Source organism: Macaca nemestrina, chromosome 9 (genome assembly GCF_043159975.1).
Source record: "Macaca nemestrina isolate mMacNem1 chromosome 9, mMacNem.hap1, whole genome shotgun sequence".
Taxonomy (NCBI): Eukaryota; Metazoa; Chordata; class Mammalia; order Primates; family Cercopithecidae; genus Macaca; species Macaca nemestrina.
In genome coordinates this window covers 96,652,404-96,671,849 of record NC_092133.1, presented here as the reverse complement: position 1 = coordinate 96,671,849, position 19,446 = coordinate 96,652,404, and the positions used below count along the sequence as shown (strand labels likewise).

General features: G+C 39.7%; 1 protein-coding gene across 1 annotated transcript in view; it reads right to left on the bottom strand.

The window, feature by feature from the left end:
- LOC105470746 (ankyrin repeat domain-containing protein 30B-like) overlaps nt 1-1,356 on the bottom strand; it is a 135,950-nt gene extending 134,594 nt beyond the window's left edge. The window contains exon 1 of the mRNA XM_071068734.1: nt 1,035-1,356. Coding sequence (XP_070924835.1) covers nt 1,035-1,261 — 227 coding nt within the window. The 5' untranslated portion in view covers nt 1,262-1,356. The remainder of the gene's footprint in view (nt 1-1,034) is intronic.
- Nucleotides 1,357-19,446: the final 18,090 nt, after the last annotated feature.

Below are 19,446 nucleotides of genomic sequence, written 5' to 3'. Positions count from 1 at the left end.
AGAGAGAGAGAGTTTCTCTGTCACCTAGGCTGAATTGCAGTGGTGGGATATCCGCTCACTGCAATCTTCACCTACCGGGTTCAAGCGACTCCTGTGCCTCAACCTCCCCAGTAACTGGGATTACAGGCACCCGACATCATACCTGGCTAACTTTTGTGATTTTGTAAGAGATGGTGTTTCACCTTATTGGCCAGGCTGTTCTTGAACTCCTGACCTCAGGTGATCCACTCGCCTCAGATGCCCAAAGTGCTGGGATTACAGGCGTAAGCCACCACGCCCGGCCCATCTTGCGCAAGTTAATGGCGCATTTTGGTATCTAGAAGGGCAAGACTTTTCTACTCCATTACAAAATATGTAAAATGTCATCACAATAGTAAAAGCCTGTGTAATTCAAAAAATGTTAAAACGTTGATAACTTTATTTGGTTTATCTAAAATTGATAAAGAACTCGCATCTTAAGAAAAATCAGTCTTCTTAAATTCAAGAACATAAACCATCTTCTCACCTCAAAGTTTCCTTCTAAGGTCCCTCAGCAAAGAACATATTTACATAGACATTCATTGATATCAAAATGGATATTGGACTTTATCCAAAGAATGTTTAGCCAAGAAGTACATATATTATGGGAATTATTTCATTATGCACCATTTCATAATGTAGCTAACATTATCTTTTAAAGCTTGTACATTAAAAGTAAAACCCTGTATGTACTTAATTTTGTGAGTTAAATCATTAAAATTCTCTACACAGTGCTCTGTGAGAGGAAGTAGGAGTGAAGGAGAAAGCAGCTAAAGTTTGGGGTTGATTTTAAGGTGGCCTGGGCCTTCTGCCCAGCAGGGCGCCCCCGTCCCAGGCCTGGGGGCCTGCCAGGGAAGAAGGCCTAGACCCTGGGGCCCATGGTGGCCGCCCTGCCGCCAGCCATTCCTCCACCTGCTCCCTTCCTCCCCAGGCCCCCCAGCCCCCGACTCCGAAGGGGAAATCCTCCTGCAGCCACCATCTCCTTCTGCAGCCCTGGCTCAAGCAGGGCCTGGTACCTCTTCCTGGCGTCTTTTACATTAAGGTTGATGGTCTTCTTCTTCACTGTCATCTTCTGCAGCTTTGAGACTTGGCCCCGGGAGGCAGCTTTATGGATCTCTCTAAGATCCCCGTACTGGATGATGTAGGAGTCGTTGTTGGTGTACACTAGCTGGCTGAAGGGGCTCGGGCGCTCCTGGCCCGTGGGCAAGTCATTGCCACCACCGACTGGAGAGAGCCACTGCATGGCTGCGGCAACCTGCTAGAGAGAGCCCGCGCCTCCGGATCGCCCTCCCCCAAACCCCTCCGTTGGCCCTAGCTTCCCGCTAGCCTTTCCCCAGCCACCACCCGCCCCCTCCCACCCCGATCGTCTTTGCCCTTCTTCAGTCCACGCAGTGCCTCGACACCCGTAAAAAGTTCTGTTTTCGCCAAGCTCTTGCACACTCAGGCCTCTCTCAGCAGAAACGCGCAGAGCAGAGCCGTTAGCCAGCAGCGCATGCGCAGCTCAGCAGGCTGAGGAGACACGCGCCCTGGCCACGTTCCCCAGGCACCGCGTGCAGGTGGCAACTGCCGCTCAGGCACTTCCGTGTTGGCGGGCCTCCCTGGAACGGAACATGGGGGGCGCCATGCCACACGGCCCGCTTGACATAGCCACTCCCGGCCCCTCCTCGACCTGCGATCCAGGAGCTGGACCCTGGCACTGGGCACGGTGCAGCCTCTGGGGTGGCACTGAGGGTCGGTTCCCGCCCTCCTGCAGTCAGGGACCCACCCCCTGATTTAGGCGCCCCAGAGGCTTCTGGCCCAAGGATCCGCGCTGCTGGTGACACTGACAGTGTCAGGGTTGCAGCCCCTGCTGCTGCGTGCCGTGTTCAGGTAGGAGCTGTACCTGAGTCCATGATGGAGGCTAATTTTGTATTTTTTTAAGTAAAGACGGGGTTTCTCCATGTTGGTCAGGTGGGTCTGGAACTCCTAGGCTCAGGCGATCTGCCCAGGATTGCACAGTCCTGATCCCAGGACAGATTGCCTGAGCCTAGGAGTTCCAGAACTGCCTGACCAACATGGAGAAATCTCATCTCTACTAAAAAAAAAATACAAAATTAGCCGGGCATGGTGGCACATTCCTGTAATCCCAGCTACTAGGGAGGCTGAAGCAGGAAAATAGCTTGGACCCAGAAGGCGGAGGTTGCAGTGAGCCGCCCATGGAACATGGGCAGCGCCATACCACACAGCCCGCCTGACACAGCCACTCCCGGCCCCTCCTCGACCTGCGATCCAGGAGCGGACCCTGGCGCTGGGCACGGTGCAACCTCTGGGGTGGCACTGAGCGACTGTTCCACCCTTCTGCAGCAGGGGACCCACCCCCTGACTTAGGCCCCCTGGAGGTTTCTGGCTCAAGGCTCCGCGCTGCTGGTGACGCTGACAGGGACGGGGGACGAGCCACCACGCCAGGCCGATGTATTCCTTTCTGATGAATAAATTGACTGGGTGCCAATTTATCATCAGAAAATATGGATTACTTCACTAAACCATCTCCCAAACCTCTCCTCTCGGTGCTCTGCCTTGGTTACTTTTTTTTTTTTTTTTTTTTTTTTTGAGACAGAGTCTCGCTCTGTTGCCTGGACTGGAGCGCAGGGGCGCAATCTTGACTAACTGCAACCTCTGCCTCCCAGGTTCAAGCAATTCTACTGCCTCAGCCTCCCAAGTAGCTGGGATTACAGGTGTGGGCCACCACGCCCAACTAATTTTTGTATTTTTTAGTAGAGACAGGGTTTCATCATGTTGGTCAGGCTGGTCTTGATCCTGATCTCATGATCCACCTGCCTCGGCCTCTCAAAGTGCTGGGACTACATGACAAGCATAAACCACCGTGCCCCGCTGTAATTTTTTTTTTTTTTTTTTTTTTTTTTGGAGGCGGAGTTTCGCTCTGTCACCCAGGTTGGAGTGCAGCGGGGCATTCTCAGCTCCCTGAAAGCTCCGCGTCCTGGGTTCACGCCATTCTCCTGCCTCAGCCTCCAGAGTAGCTGGGACTACAGGTGCCTGCCAGCACGACTGGCTAAATTTTTTTGTATTTTTAGTAGAGACAGGGTTTCACCGTGTTAGCCAGGATAGTCTCGATCTCCTGACGTGATCCGCCCGCCTCAGCCTCCCAAAGTGCTGGGATTACAGGCTTGAGCCACCGTGCCTGGCCAATTTCTTTTTTCTTTTCTTTTGATTTTTTTTTTTTTTTTTTCTTGAGATGAGTTTCTCTCCTGTGGCCCAGGCTACAAGGCAATGGTGTGATGGGCTCACTGAAACCTCCGCCTCCCGGGTTCAAGCAATTCTCCTGCCTCAGCCTCCTGAGTAGCTGAGATTACAGGCATGTGCCACCATGCCGGCTAATTTTGTATATACATATGTATATTTTTTTAGTAGAGACAGGGTTTCTCCATGTTGGTCAGGCGGGTCTCAAACTCCCGACCTCAGGTGATTCACCTGCCTCGGCCTCTGAAAATGCTGGGATTACAGGCATGAGTCACCACCGCCTGGCCAGTTACTTTGCAATTTAAGTAACATAAATGCTGGCTGGGCACGGTGACTCTGGCCTGTACTCCCAGCACTTAGAGAGGCCGAGCCCAGTGGATCACCTGAGGTCGAGGTCGAGACCAGCCTGGCCAACATGGAGTGAAACCCTATCTCTACTAAACATACGAAAATTAGCCTCTACTAAACATACAAAAATTAGCTTGCGGCCTGGCACGGTGGCTCAGGTCTGTAATCCCAGCACTTTGGGAGGCCGAGGCGGGCAGATCACCTGAAGTCAGGAGTTGGAGACCAGCCTGGCCAACATGGCAAAACCCTGTCTGTACCAAAAATATCCGGGCGTGGTGCTGCCTACCTGCAATCCCAACTACTAGGGAGGCTGAGGCAGGGAGACTCACTTGAACCTGGGAGGCAGGGGTTGCAGTGAGTGGAGATCAAGCCATTGCACTCCAGACTGGGCAACAGAGCGAGACTCCTTCTCAAAAACAAAGTCTAACTAAAAATAAAAATAAAAAATAAAAAGTCTAACAAATTGTAGAGACTACATTTCATTAACTTGCAGTGTTTTCTTTGTTAGTTTACATTAAAATTTAATTATTTATTCCAGAATAGGCTAGAAAGGTATAATGCACTCTCTTTTCCATTGGAGATGAAAAATAGGAATGATTATTCTTGGCTCTTCAGGAGTCCTTGAAGGTCCGTGGATCTTTTATCCTTAGTGAAATTGATTCTTACCAATTAAGCATCAGTAAAATGACCAAAATAACTATAACTTGAAGAAGGGTTAATAACTAAAAACATATTCAAATATACATGGCCACCACTAAGACCTTGATCAACAAAAGGACAAAGAAAATGAATGCACTTTTAACACATACATATATACATGGGACTATGTTCTTTTCACTAGTAGCGATTAAAGAAATGCTAATATAAAAAAGAGTAAATGAACCATCCTACACTATTAAAGGGGCATAAGAAAGGAATATCGATGGTCCAGTTAATAATACTACCAAAAGGCATACTAATATTTTTCTGGGGGCATTGTAAATTAGCATAGTGCTTTCTGAAGGAAATCTGCCAATATGTTTTTAAAAATAAAAGGATTTAATTCTCTTTGATCTACTGGCTTATGCTTTGGAATTTATTCTAAGGAAATTGTTCAAATGAACAAAAATATACATAAATGAAATTATTTGTTGCATCATCATTTTCAATAGGGAGAAATTAGAAATTACTTAAATTCATCATAGAAATGTGGATAAATGATAGACTATCAACTTAGAAACATATTGTATTCTTGGCCAGGTGCGGTGGCTCGTGCCTGTAATCCCATCACTCTGGGAAGCAGAGGCGGGTGGATCACTTGAGGTCAGTAGTTCTAGACCAGCCTGGCCAACATGATGAAACCCGGTCTCTACTAAAAATACAAAAATTATCTGGGCGTGGTGCACGCGCTTGTAGTCCCAGCTACTTAGTAGGCTGAGGCAGGAGAATTGCTTGAACCTGGGAGCTGGAGGTTGCACTGAGCCAGGATTGTGCCACTGCACTCTAGCCTGGAGGACAAAGTGAGAACCCATCTCAAAAAAAAAAAAAAAAAAAAAAAAAAAAAAAAAAAGAAACATATTGTATTCTCTCTTAGAAAGGGTAGATGAATGGAAAAGTATTAATAATGAAAATAACCAAACAACCAAAAATTGGACTTATAAACTATGGAATTATAACTATTAGTATTTGAAAATATATGCAGATCTACAATCTTCACATGGAATTACAAAATTCAACATTTATGAATACCTAAACATAAGTTTGGTAAAATCTGATCTATGGTGATTAGGGGTATTTATAGTCTTATTTTTTTTAGATGGAGTTTTTGCTCTGTTGCCCAGGCTGGAGTGCAATGGCGCAATCTCGGCTCAGTGCAACCTCCACCTCTTGGGTTCAAGCAATTCTCTTGCCTCAGCCTCCCGTGTAGCTGGGATTAAGGCACCTGCCACCACACTCAGCTAATTGTTAATAGAGACAAAGTTTCACCATGTTGGCCAGGCAGGTCTCAAATTCCTGACCTCAGGTGATCCACCCACCTCAACCTCCCAAAGTGCTAGGATTACAGGTGTGAGCCACCGCACCCAGCCAGGGGTAGTCTTTACTGATCCCAGTTCATGTGATTATTCATATGATTTGCCACTAGGGATATTCCATAATATGCAGTATATTTATCACATTACCTTTCTAAAATCTAAATATTTTTGAATTGTGATTTCAAAGAAATCTGACTTTGAAATCTTAGTTTGAAATCTGATCCTAACGATTTCAGATAAGCTATTGGAAAATATTACAAATGACAAAAATTGTGCATTAAGATTAAATTGTTGATTAATTTAAGTCACCTTGCAGCCGAGTGTGGTGGTTCATACCTGTAATCTCAGCACTTTGGGAGGCTGAGGCAGGTGGATCACGAGGTCAAGAGATCAAGACCATCCTGGCCAACATGGTGAAACCCCATGTGTACTAAAAACACAAATATTAGCTGGGCGTGGTGACACACGCCTGTAGTCCTAGCTACTCGGGAGGCTGAGGCAGGAGAATCGCTTGAACCCAGGAGGCAGAAGTTGCAGCGAGCCAAGATCGCACCACTGCACTCCAGCCTGGTGACAGCAAGACTCCATCTCAAAATAAATAAATAAATAAATTAATTAATTAATAACTTTGTATATCATAAGGGTTTAATTAAAAAAAAACTTTTTTGTAAAATATATGTATATTAGTATTATTAGTTCTTATAATTTCATCAATGTGAGGCATAAATAAAATTTGTTAAGTTAAAACTTTCATTGTACATTCATTCATTCATTCATTTATTTTCAGACAGAGTTTCGCTCTATCATCCAGGCTGGAGCACAGTGGCATGATCTCGGCTCACTGAAATCTCTGCCTCCCAGGCTCCAGCGATTCTCGTGTCTCAGCCTTCCAAGTAGCTGGGACAATAGGCATGTGCCACCATGCCCGGCTAATTATTAAAAGTCCTATAAGAACATTAGAGTTCTGGGATTATTTTTTGTTTATTTAAGAGACAGGGTCTCACTGTATCACCCAGGCTGGGGTGCAGTGATGTGATCATAGCTCACTGTAGCCTTGAACTCCTGGGATAAGAAATTCTCTCACCTCAACAACCCCAGTGGCTAGGACTAAGGTGCTTGCCACAACGCCCAGCTAGTTTTTAAATTTTCTGTAGAGATAGGTCTCACTATGTTACCCAGTCTGGTTTCAAACTCCTGTGCTCAAGGGATCCTCCCAACTTGGCTTCCCAAAGTGCTAGGATTACAGGTGTAAGCCACCATGCCAGGATAAGAACATGAGATTTCTCTTACCATCTGTTTATATCTAAGTGGAATAGTATAGTATTATGTGTCAGTGTTGAATTATTTTAAAGTATTATGCACTGAAACATGCTAATAATCTGGGTCAGTTTCTATCTTGACCTAGACTTAAACATATTAGCTAACAAGAGGGGCCCAAAATATTGATTACACACCATCTCCTTATTTATTTTTTTGAGACAGAGTTTTGATCTGTCACCAAGGTTGGAATGAAGTAGCATGATCTCGGCTCACTGCAACCTCCGCTTCCCCTGTTCAAGTGATTCTCCTGCCTCAGCCTCCTGAGTAGCTGGGATTACAGGCATCCACCACAAGGACCAGCTAATGTTTATATTTTTAGTAGAGAGAGAGTTTCACCATGTTGGCCAGGCTGGTCTCGAATTCCTGACCTCAAGTGATCCGCCCACTTTGGCCTCCCAAAGAACTGTCATTACAGGCATGAGCCAATGCGTCCAGCCACCATCTCCTTTCATTAAAAATTTGTGAGCTGAAAATAATTCAAAGACAGTTATTTTCACATAGAGTCATTTAATCAAATAGGGATTAATATTAATGACTAATATTAATACTTATTTTATCTAAAATTATGTCTAACTGATTTTTCTAAATTCTCTGACTTGCTAATAATGTTAAACATTAGGTTTAATACATATAATTAGGTCTGTGTGGATGCACTATGTAAATAAAATTGTTTTTAACATTTTGTAAGGTCTGCTGCTTTACAAGTCTTATTATCTTTGTTCCATTTTGATACCAAAATTTTAACTGTGATAATTAGGCTGGAGACACCAAATCGAGGTATGTTTATATAATCACTCTCAAGGATCTCAAGGGTCACTTTCTGGTTGCATTATGAAAATTGTAAAAGGATTCAAGTATATATCCCTGATAATAGCTCTTGATAAATCATATAAATCTATATGATAGATATAGTTTAAGATTTAGATCTAGATAAATTCAGCAACTCTGTAATTTATCAAAGGGTTTTGGTTAAAATTGAAGACATTCCTCAATATAGAATTAGTTCTAAAAAATTTGTTGCAATGAAGAATGTTAACAACTTACCTTTGTGTTTTCTCTGAATACTGAGCAATTCAAGATAGACATAGAAGTAAAGCATAATGAAATAAACATGTGAGCTTTGTAGTTCATGGTGTTGTTGGCGCGGTGCTTAGCAACAGGGATTTTCCTACACTACACTCCATTACAGGGCACCCTTACCTACTCGGTCACACATGGAGCAGAAACTTTATTGCTAAATTTATAGCACAGCAGAGGCAGAACAGAATTCAATTTCACTTCAGGCTGGGACATCCTAAAGAGAAAAAACACGGAATGGGTGATATGAGCTACCCTAGTTTATTCCTTTCTTCTAGTATCTCCAATCACCTCCACTTGAGGAACTACTGAACAAGAGCACAGGAGCAGTGCTCTAAATGACATTAGATGTCCTTCAATATCTTTGTCAGTCTAAATTCAAAGGAAATATTTTAACTCAAGTAAAAAGACTAGAAAAGAAAGCTAACCCATACGGGGATGCAGAATTTTTTGTTTTTGTTGTTTTAAAATGTCTTGTTTTTGGCCACAGGCACTCTGAGCTAGAAGAAAATATTTAGAAGGATGAGAAATCCTTCTGTATTGAATAAGGGAATTACTCCCAGATGGCAGTGGTGTAAATCTACTATGAAAATAACTATACACACACACACACACACACGTATGTATGTATGTATGTATATGTGTATATATATGTGTGTATAAAAACATATGTATAAACATATAAATAAATATAAACATATATAAAAATATGTTTATAGAAAAATGTCTGGAATCTTTTTAGAGTCTAGAGTCCTTTTTGATGGCCTTAATTTATAAAAATAGCCTCAAATTATTTTATTTCATTAAAAACTGTAAGAGATTCACATTTTCTCCTCATAAGGTCCAATCAAGTATTTTTCTTTTGAATGAAGAAAAAAATAATAGTCTGTAAAAAAGTAACTCTTTGATTTAGTAGTTAGCAGTGAACAGTTGATATAGTTTGGATGTTTTATCCCTTCCAAATCTCATATTAAAATGTGACCTGTATTGTTGGATGTGGGGCCTTGTGGGAGGTATTAGGTCACAGGAGCAAATCCCTCATGAATGGCTTGATTCTCTCCCTTGGGTAATGAGTGGTAGAGTTTATAGGAGATCTAGTTGTTTAAAAGAATGTGGCACCTTCCCTTTCTCTCTTGCTCCCTCTCTTGCCCAGTGACATGCTGGCTCCCCTTCAAATTCTGCCATGACTGGAATCTTACTGAGGCCTTCACCACAAGCAGTTGCTGGCACTATGCATTGTGTACAATCTGCAGAACCAATGGCCAAATAAATCTATTTTCTCTATAAATGACCCAGTATTAGGTATTTCTTTTACAACACCACAAACACACTAACACACTGGTGAAAATCAACTTAAATACTTAAATACAGGTAATAACATAAATTTAAAATGCAAACTAAGAGTTGTAAAATTTATATTTCCCCTTCAAAAATTAGCATTCTAAATTCTCTCCTTACAATTTGTTTTACTTTATACACTTTCAACTTCCTATGCTCAAGTTTTCAGAAGACATTGAATAACATCACATCATTAAAGAGAAGAAAAGGAAAAATTGACTGCGAAAATTAAGCATACAATGTATTGAATTAATAGAGATTTGTTGAACAATTTTTGTTAATGGAGTTTATATTTTTAAGTATAAATATTTTGCTGCATATCTTTAAACAAAGTTTTTTTTAAAAAAAATCCTATATTTTAAAAATATAGGATATTTACAGCAAATGGTCCCACGGATCCCAATTATTAAACAAAACACAAACATAAATTGATTTCAGTATATCAAATATGCCTTAATAATTATTTTAGGTAGCTATAAAAAGTAGAGTTACCAGATTGAGAGGCATTTCGACTTCTGGGAAGACTTTAAAAACATGAAGCTACATTTCCCGCCATCAAAGATTTACGTGTGAGAGATTTGTCTTCATTTTGTTTTAATTAGAGCAAACAATTTGCCCATGGGCATCAAAACTTAGAATGAGTTTGACATCACAACACAGTTTATATTCTCTGAGGAAAAATGAAAGGAAACTAAAGAATTTTATTTTTCAGACATCAAATCACAAAACTAAACAGTCCAATTTTCTTTGGGTTCTCAGTGGTACATTTGTGTCTTCACAGTTTAAAAAACCACACTTTTGGCCGGGCACTGTGGCCCCACACCTGTAATACCAGCACTTTGGAAGGCCGAGGCAGGCAGATCACCAGACCAGGAGATGACGACCATTCTGGCTAACATGGTGAAACCCTGTCTCTACTAAAGATACAAGAAAAACAATTCACTGGGCGTAGTAGCGGGCCCCTGTACTCCCAACTACTCGGGAGGCTGCGGCAGGAGAATGGCTTGAACCCGGGAGGTGGAGCTTGCAGTGAGCCAAGATCACGCCACAACACTCCAGCCTGGGCAATTTTTCTTAAAATCTGGAGGTCTAAAACTTTGCTAAAATAAACGTTTAGCGAGAAACAAGTTCACATGCGTTGGTTGCTGAAACAAACTGCTAAAGGGAATGCACTAAAATGTCGAACACAATTATACAATGTAAATACTCATCGAACATGCCAGATGTTTCCTAAATTTAAATTGTTAAATGGACATCGTGGAAGAATCATTTTAGTTTTAAATTCTATAATAAGCAAAATAACTTTCTTATACAGAAACATTTGTTCCTTTGTGTATAAACCAAATCAAATATCATATATAAGTTATACATAAGATATGAATCATGTATAATGCAACTTATCAAACATTTTAGATGAACATGTCAGTTTTTATATTATCAACATAGAACTGTTTTAAGATAAATCAATCATTTCTTCATTTTTCATCTCAATTTATAAGAGATGGCATAAGTTACATGACTCAGCGAATCTACACTGAAAGCACTGGATAAGTGAATTAATTCACTGGATAAGTGAATTGCAATTTTTGCTCAAATATGGAAAAAATCTGACTGATTATAATCAAAATCATCAACTGTCAGTTACTTTTTCTGCAAGCTCTTTACTTAATATAAAATCTAGACATTAAGAAACTAATTTATCCTCTTAAATGATATAAACATTTTATTGCATTTCATTATTTCTTTGGTTGTCAATTTTGATAGTGTTTGACTAGAAGTCGAGAATAGGAAATCCACTAACATATCCACCTTGGGTGGGCCAGTTACTTACTTTCTCATTGCCTTGGTTTTCTTTCTTGAAAAGTGAAGAATTGTTTTCTTCATAATTATCTCATAATTGTTTTCTGAAAACGTAAAACACTGGTAACATTGCCTGGCATTGAGTAAATTACTAGTTTTTAGTATTAGTATCGATTCACATTTTTCCTACTTAAAATTAGATAATGACTCCTCATTTTCTACATGATTTTATAGCATATAAATTTAGATACAAATCAAGACATATTTGATTATCTAGTAGATGCTCAGTAGTATACATTGAATAAAATAATGCATTATTCCTCACAATCTTCATAAGACAAGTAACTATCATCTTTTCCAAATGGACATGAAAGTTGCATGACAGAAAGATTCCATAACTAGATTTGTTGCCCAGCTTACCTGTAGTAGATCTAGGACTTCAAGACAGGCAGGTTCTTAACTTCTACACTCGATTAACCTATATGGCCTGCCTTTGTTCTTGCTTTGCCATGTTTATCTAGTTCTCTGGTTCTTTCACTAGATTTTAGTTTCTTGAAGGCAAGTTTACCTCTATAGAACCTACCTCAGTGACTTACCAGGTACTGGGGAAGTAAATATTCAATATTTGCTAAATTAAATAGCAAGTTACAACTGGGAGAATCTGACAAAGTAGAAAGACTTTGAAGCTAGTTAGACATAAGTCAAAATCATACTTTGGATATTTGTTATATTCTGCTCAAAATATTATGTAACCTCTCTGAGCCTCCCCTTCCTCTTCTACACCGTGGGACTGATATTACCTCCTATGAAGATTATGCACAATAGATAGGATTCATGTATTATGTTTATTTTCATGTCAAGTAATTCGAATACATTTTGTTCCATTTGCCCTGGGTTCTAAGTCAAAGGCTGGGAAACTTTTTCTGTGAAAAGCCAGATAGCAGGCCAGGCACAGTGGCTCACGCCTGTAATCCCAGCACTTTGGGAGACCAAGCCAGGTGGATCACGAGGTCAGGAGATTGAGACCAACCTGGCCAACATGGTGAAACTCCTTTTCTACTAAAAATACAAAAATTAGCCGGGCATGGTGGCTGGTGCCTGTAATCCCAGCTACTCTGGAGGCTGAGGCAGAACTGCTTGAATCCGGGAGGCGGAGGTTGCAATGAGCCGAGATCACACCACTACACTCCAGCCTTGGTAACAAAGCAAGACTCCATCTCGAGGGAAGAAAAAAAAAACCCAGATAGCAAATATTTTAGCCTTTACAGACTATACAATTTCTCTTGCAGTGATTCAGCCCTGCCGTCGTGGTATGAAAGTAGCTATAAACAACACATAAATAAGTGGATATGGCTGTGTTCCAACAGACCTTCTCAAAAATGCTGCATGCCGGATTTTGCCTGGGGACCATAGTTTCCAAACCCCTGTTCTAAAGCGTGACATCTGGGGTCACTAGCTAAAAGAAATTCTCATCTAAAACTACTGGATTAAACATTTTAATATTGTTTATCATGTATTTATCTCTGGACACTGATTTCTTGTGTTGTAATTATAAATACTAATTATAGAAACAGGACAATTACAATTATCTTTGCAAAGAGTTTTACGTACTCAAAATGTGCATCCAATTCAGCCTTACACGTCAGGTGCTTAGCAGCACTTTAAAGATGTTGACCAGTATGAGCAGAATGGTTCATATTGAGTCCTTTTAAAATAGCCTCATGAGGGCAAGATGTTGACTTCTGGAGCTGAACCAGCCTAACCTGCCTTTCTTGTTCTTGTTTCTGTGCGCTGCTACCTCACGTGACTTGTCTATGTCCCGAATTTAAATCTTGTTTCCAATACTCCTATAATCCTCTCTTTACCTGAGTTGGTATTGTTCATCTCAATATCTTGTTACTGACCTTGGCTTGACTGTTTCTCTAGTCATTGAGTCCTAGATACCCCAAGGCGTTTTTCATAAATAGCTACCCCCTGTCCAGCATATTTTGTCACTTAGCAAGCTTGACAGCACTACTCCTGGGCTGTGAATTCCTTTTACATCCTTATTCATTTTAGGGTTAACTGAACTCCTTTGCCTTGTGTATAAGGCTCTGTGGGACTTGGCTCTAGTCATATTCTCAAAACTCCAAAATATAGTCAGGCCCCTTTCACATGCCTTGTTGTTTCACACTTCTGTGCCTGCTTTCTCTCTGTGACACACTTTCCTTGTTTGGGTATTTGGCAAACTTCTACTAATCCTTCAAACTCAGGGATGGCTGAATCTTGATTCTTCCCCATAAAGGTTCCCCTTTCCAACTAATATCACCTCTGTACTCTTATCCCTAATCTCAGCAGCAATCAGCCCCAGGAAACCAAACCAATAGCTCTGCAGCAATTGACCCAGAACAGATAGAATTTATTCAATGACTGCAGCTTCCCTTATTTTTGTTTCCACCTCAGGACCAACCAGAAAAAGCCAATATGCTCCCCAAACCAATTACAGGGGACGCCCTGCTTCTAGTTAGCACAACTGCAGCTTCTTCATGCCAACCACCTCAAATCAAAGCATACTTGAACCCTTCTCTTCTGTTCACTATGATGTTTTCCACTGCCCTGCCTACCTATGAGTTTCTAGCTAACACAGTGATGACGGCTGATTCCCTTACTTTAGAAAGCTCTGATAAAATAAGTGACTAAACAAGCTCTGCCTCATCTCACGTAGGTGAGTTCTTTTATTCCCACAATCCCTAGCACCAAGCATCATTAATATGTTAAATCTGCTCACACTGATGGGAAGAACATCAGGATAGGCAGTCAGACTAAGTCTAGAAGTGTTCTGTGGTGAAGCCCTTCTCTAAAACTTTCAGTACACTTAACCTAGGGACCAATCAGATCACAGGTCCGGTAGGATGTCTCATGAGCTAAATGGGAGCAGTGGACCAATGGAAATGTATATGTAGAAAAGCAAAGAATAAGAGATATAGAGAAGAGAACTGCAAAGTTACTAGGAAAGTATTAAACATCCCTCTACTTTTGCTATTATCACTGGCCTTCTGATCTGCAAGGATGAATCAACTTATATAAAGGGCCTAGAGTGGGACAGATGTTTTAATGTTTTTTAAATCAAAGAATAAAACCTCAAACATGAAAAGAATATGCATATTTGCAAATACTCTGATCTGGCTTTTTTCCTTTATTCTACAATACAAAACAGTTTCACTTTAAGTTCTCTGTAATATATTTTATAAGACAATACCAAGGAAGCTTAATCTATTTTACACATAGAAGGCAAACAGAAAAGACTGATCATGATATGAGGAATAGGTGTGCCTCCAGGAGCATTAGATCCAGCCATCAGTGCACACCAGTACACCTCTGATACCTGAAATTAATCTCAGCAGTGGGAAAGCTTAGTCGTGCAGGCTGTGCTTCCTGCTGAAAGTAAAACCATCAAACTCAACACACATGCAGGAGGTTGCCTTTGAATCTTAAGGACCATTATCATTATCTGCCATAACTATGCCAAAAGAATATTGCCTCTCTCATTTATTGCATTGAAAAACCTTAACATTTTTCCTCATTTCTATTGTATAATTAAATATCAAATGTATTTATTTTGGCAGTGTATCATATTAGGGAATGTGCTATGGAGCTGGAAAACATGAGTTAAAATCCTCGTTCTAACCCTCAGATAAAGGACATGGTTTATCAAACCTTTAGTTTCCTAATCTGTATAATGGGTATGTGAACATCAGTATCTTGGGGAATATTGTGAAAATAATATTAGAGAAAGTGTGAAAAATATTTAGTGTAGTATAAGATAAATAATAGGATTATTTTATTACTATATACTCTATGCATATGACTATACATATATGAGCATGTATATATTTACTAGGTATACATGATACATATTTTAACATTTAGATTGGGCTCCTTCAAATTAATAGTTATGCTGTAAGATGTTCCAGTATCTACATACCATATACAACATATCAGATGTAGTAAATTAAACTATGAATGTGTGTATGGCAATACATTTTAAAACTGTGATACCATTAAGCAATAAGGATGCTTGGCAGACAATTGGGCTCACTCACTACCAAAGTAACCACTCTGCACACCAGCTTCACAGCACAGACAATTCACACTTCTTTCTACTTCAGGGAAATAAAGTCTATTACTGTTCTCCATGCTTTTTTATGTCACCATCGAATGCTCAAATATGTAATTATTGGGTACATGGACAGTAATGACTCATGATTTATTTTATATTGCACGCATCCTTGCCTCCTTCCTTTTCCTGAGGTTCTGACAGCTTGTCTACAGTGTCTTTAATGCTTCCTCTCAGAACTAATTCAAATTTCACCTCTGCCACAAATACATTTCTTTATTCACTCTTTCCTCTGTGTTACCATGGCACCTGCTTGTCCCTATGAAGGAGGATAAAACATCGACTTACGTTTTGTTCATTATTCTCTCACCGGGTGGATTGTGAGTTCTCTGAGGACAAGAGATGATGCTTTCTGTGGCTTTGTAGCACAGTGACAGCAAGTCACTTTATTCATTTATTCAGCACATTTGTTTGGTAGAAGTTCATTAAGTATCTACAACACGATAGGTGCTATGCTATTAATGTGGGTTTCGCCAGCAAATAAGACAAGGCCCCTGCATATTTCCAGTTGAGCCAGGAAGATAAGCATTGGATAGGTAACTGCAGGCATGATGAGGAGTAGGGAAAAAGCAGTCTGAAGCTGAAGGGAAGGCAGGTTGATGTTGCTAGGTGATGTTGGGAAGAGGTGTTCCAATCAGGAGGAATAGCATCTAGGCAGAATTAGTACTGTTGGAGCCAAGGGCTGAGCAAAGTATAATCGGGCTGGAGTTTGGGAAACCAGGGGGTCAGTGGTACAGAGTAGATCTGAAGAAAGAATATACCCAGATTTCTCTTGGACTTGTAGATTATTTTGCACAGTTTTAAGTGTTAGAAGAAGGCACTGAATGGTTTCAAACAAAGGAGTCACATGATCAGATTTGTGGTTTAAAAAGACATTTAGGTGTTGCATAGATTGGATCCGGGGGTAAAGGGTTTCTTGAGAGACAAGTCAGAAAACCAGTTAAAACATCCAAGTAACATGTGATGGTGGCTCAGATCAGGATTGTGTCAGGAGCAATGGACAGGAAGAGGCAGCTTCAAAATATATTTAATGAGTAAAATGAACAGATTGTTGTCTTCATTTGCTATGGGAGGTTGTAAGGGGTGGAAAGGAGTCAACAATAAAACTTGGCTTTGAATTTGAGCAACTCTATCCTGACCCAAAATTAATCTTTAAGTCTAGGCAAGATTCTGGCATTCCTATGATTACAGCTCCCCAAAGGCTCTCCTTGTTCTGAGGGAAAAGTCCAGTTCCTTTGCATAGAAGGTAGACCACAATCAGAACTCAGCCTCAATGTAGAATTTTGTCCTTTTTATTTCACCAGTGCCAAATTCTGTGAAGCTTCCCAAACATGCTACATGGTTTATGCCTTCGGTATCTGCCCATAATTTTCTCTTTCCCAAACTTACACTTTTTCATATAAACTCCTGAAAATTCCAAAATTCCTTCAAAACTCTCATTGGGTAACATTGCTTAAAGCTTCTGTTAGCTTATTCCTTTCTATTGTTTTATCTTTTTTTATTTTATATAAGTTTATTTTATACTTATTACATTTCATTAGAATATTGTGGTTGTTGCTGTTTTTGCTTATGTATTTTTAGCACAGATATTTTAATCTTTTGACTTCAGCGGATTTGAAAGGTTGCTTTATTCTTTCCAGGCCTAGATGAAATTAAATCTTAGGGTATAGAAAACTGAAACTAGAAAATTTTATACTTTTCCTTTTGGAGAGCCAAAGTTGCAAAACACACACACACACACACACACAGATTTTCTTTCAAAATTCAAAGGTATTTTTCTAGCCTGAAGTAATCAACCTAGAAACAGAAAAAAATAGAAAGAAAAAAATAAGAAAATCCTATATTAAGTTCAAGTCACTATGCTAGATCTCATTACTCAAATTATCTCATTTTATCTTTAGAATGATCCTGTGAGGCTAGTTACACTAGTTCTGTGCAATACTCAATCTCTACCTTTTAGAAACCCTAGGGATAAATTTAAGAACCTTTGCAGTGTTGCTCACAAGAAACTGAAAGACATGGTTCATTATTTTCCCCAGTGCAGACCCCAAATGACTTCTTCCTTGTTTGATATTCTACTTTATAGGGAATGACATCATTAAGCTGGCACTTGGTTTATGCTGGGTAAAGGGGGAACCACGTCAGAGATAAATTAGATTGTTGTTCTGTCACAATAAAGATCTCATCTTTCATTGTAAAGGCTCCAAATTATTTCCGAAGCATCAGGGAAATGCACACAATGACAATAAACAAAAGGACAGCAAGAAAAATTCTTGGGATTCTCAGAGCCAGTTCTCAATGACCCTCTGCTCGCACAATGACGAATGTTCAAGACTTCCTAGAGTATTATTTATTATTTATCCATAATGTTTTGCTTTTTTTTTTTTTTTTTTGATGTTTTGGACTTGGAAATTATGACTTATTTGTCACTTCTGGAGAAAGACCTACCTTTCAGGCACCCATTTTCTTCATTTACATTATTAAATATAACAATACCAATTGGAAAGTATGATTGAGAACCTTAAATGAGTTTAGGAATATAAAACTCTAGCATAATGCATGACACAATCAATTATTTTTATTTATTTATTTAATGTTGGATTATTTCGAGTCTGAATTTTAAAAAGACTCTTGATATGCATACACATAACTAAGTAAAAAAAAGTATGCTAATTTTCACTACACTTTGGATAGCATTGGCTGCTAAACTGCAGCATTAACCTTTCACAGGATGTGCTAGATTTACGGAGAAAGACCTTCAGCAGCAGAGGCCATATCAGCAATAAATGACTTCTTGGCCATGAACAAGCTAACTCAGTTTAGCTCAAATCCTAATAAAAAGTGTTTTTCCTTTTTTTTCCCTCAAGCAAATTTTTATGGAAAATTAGTAGCTAGAGAATATGACCTACAACATCAGGTTTGTTATAAATGCTTTATAGTGAAATGTTCCTTATTCGAAGAAAATAAAAATGCCAAGGAAAATATATATGACACTTATAACCCTTTCACTTCAAAATGCATGAGAATTCTATATGGAAACATAAAAAGAACATGCTAATTCACCCTCTAAAGAACAAAGGAAAACCTGAATAAAAGGACAATGGCCTCAGGCTTAGTGATAAGAAAAGTTAACAGTGACCTGAATGTCAATTTGTTGGCCTATTTGTTCTTCGAAGTTTTTATTTTTTTCTTTGCAGTTGGTTAGAAACTGAATAATAGCTATGCCAATGACTACCAAATTTATAATTTAAATCAAACAACAACTTTCCTTGAATTTTAGACTCATTTCTGTCTCTTTCAAAAACTCCACTTGGGCATCACATAGTATTGTCAAAAGTTTAATCCAGCACTTTTCCCCAAAAACCTCTGTTATCTTATTTCATTTAAAGTTACCACGAAGCCATATGCTTAGTGACGCTTGATTTTCTTCACTCAATCATCCACATTCAAACCCACTTGATTCTTCTTCCTGAATATGCTCGAGTGGACCCACTTTCCTGCAACACCGTGACTACTAGTCTTCCAACACACCGCCTCTCACCTTGTCTACTGAAATAGTCTCTCACCTGCTCTCCTTGACTTCCCCTCAATTCACCCCATTCCATTTGTCACACTTGAGCCAAGGCTCTTTCTAGAGTGTAAATGCAAATCTGTCCATAACTTCTCACTGTTTAAGTTCCTTCCAAATGTTCAAAGGAGAAATTTCAAACTCTTCTACATGGATACATAATCTTGCCCCTGCCAGTCTTTCAACCTCAGTTACTCTTTCCATCAACCTTTTTACTTTTACCATCATTGCCATTTCCTTTAACTGCCATATTAGCTCTCACATTTCAGCCTTTCCATTCACTATTCCTTCTATCTGAAGTACCATTTACAGCTTCTCTACCACTATTCAATAGTCACATTTCAACTTAGAGATTACTTTGTGAGGGAAAATTTCTCTAGTGCCACCCATGGCCAAGTGAATTAAATGCCCTTTTTGTGTACTTCCATAGAAACCAAACATTTCTCATAACATTTACAATTTTTTTTAGGTTTAATTGTACATCTTCATTAGAGTGCAAATTTTCTGAGGGCAAGAACATCTGATGACATAGTCACCTCAAGGCCTAGGATAGTATTCAGCACACAAAACAT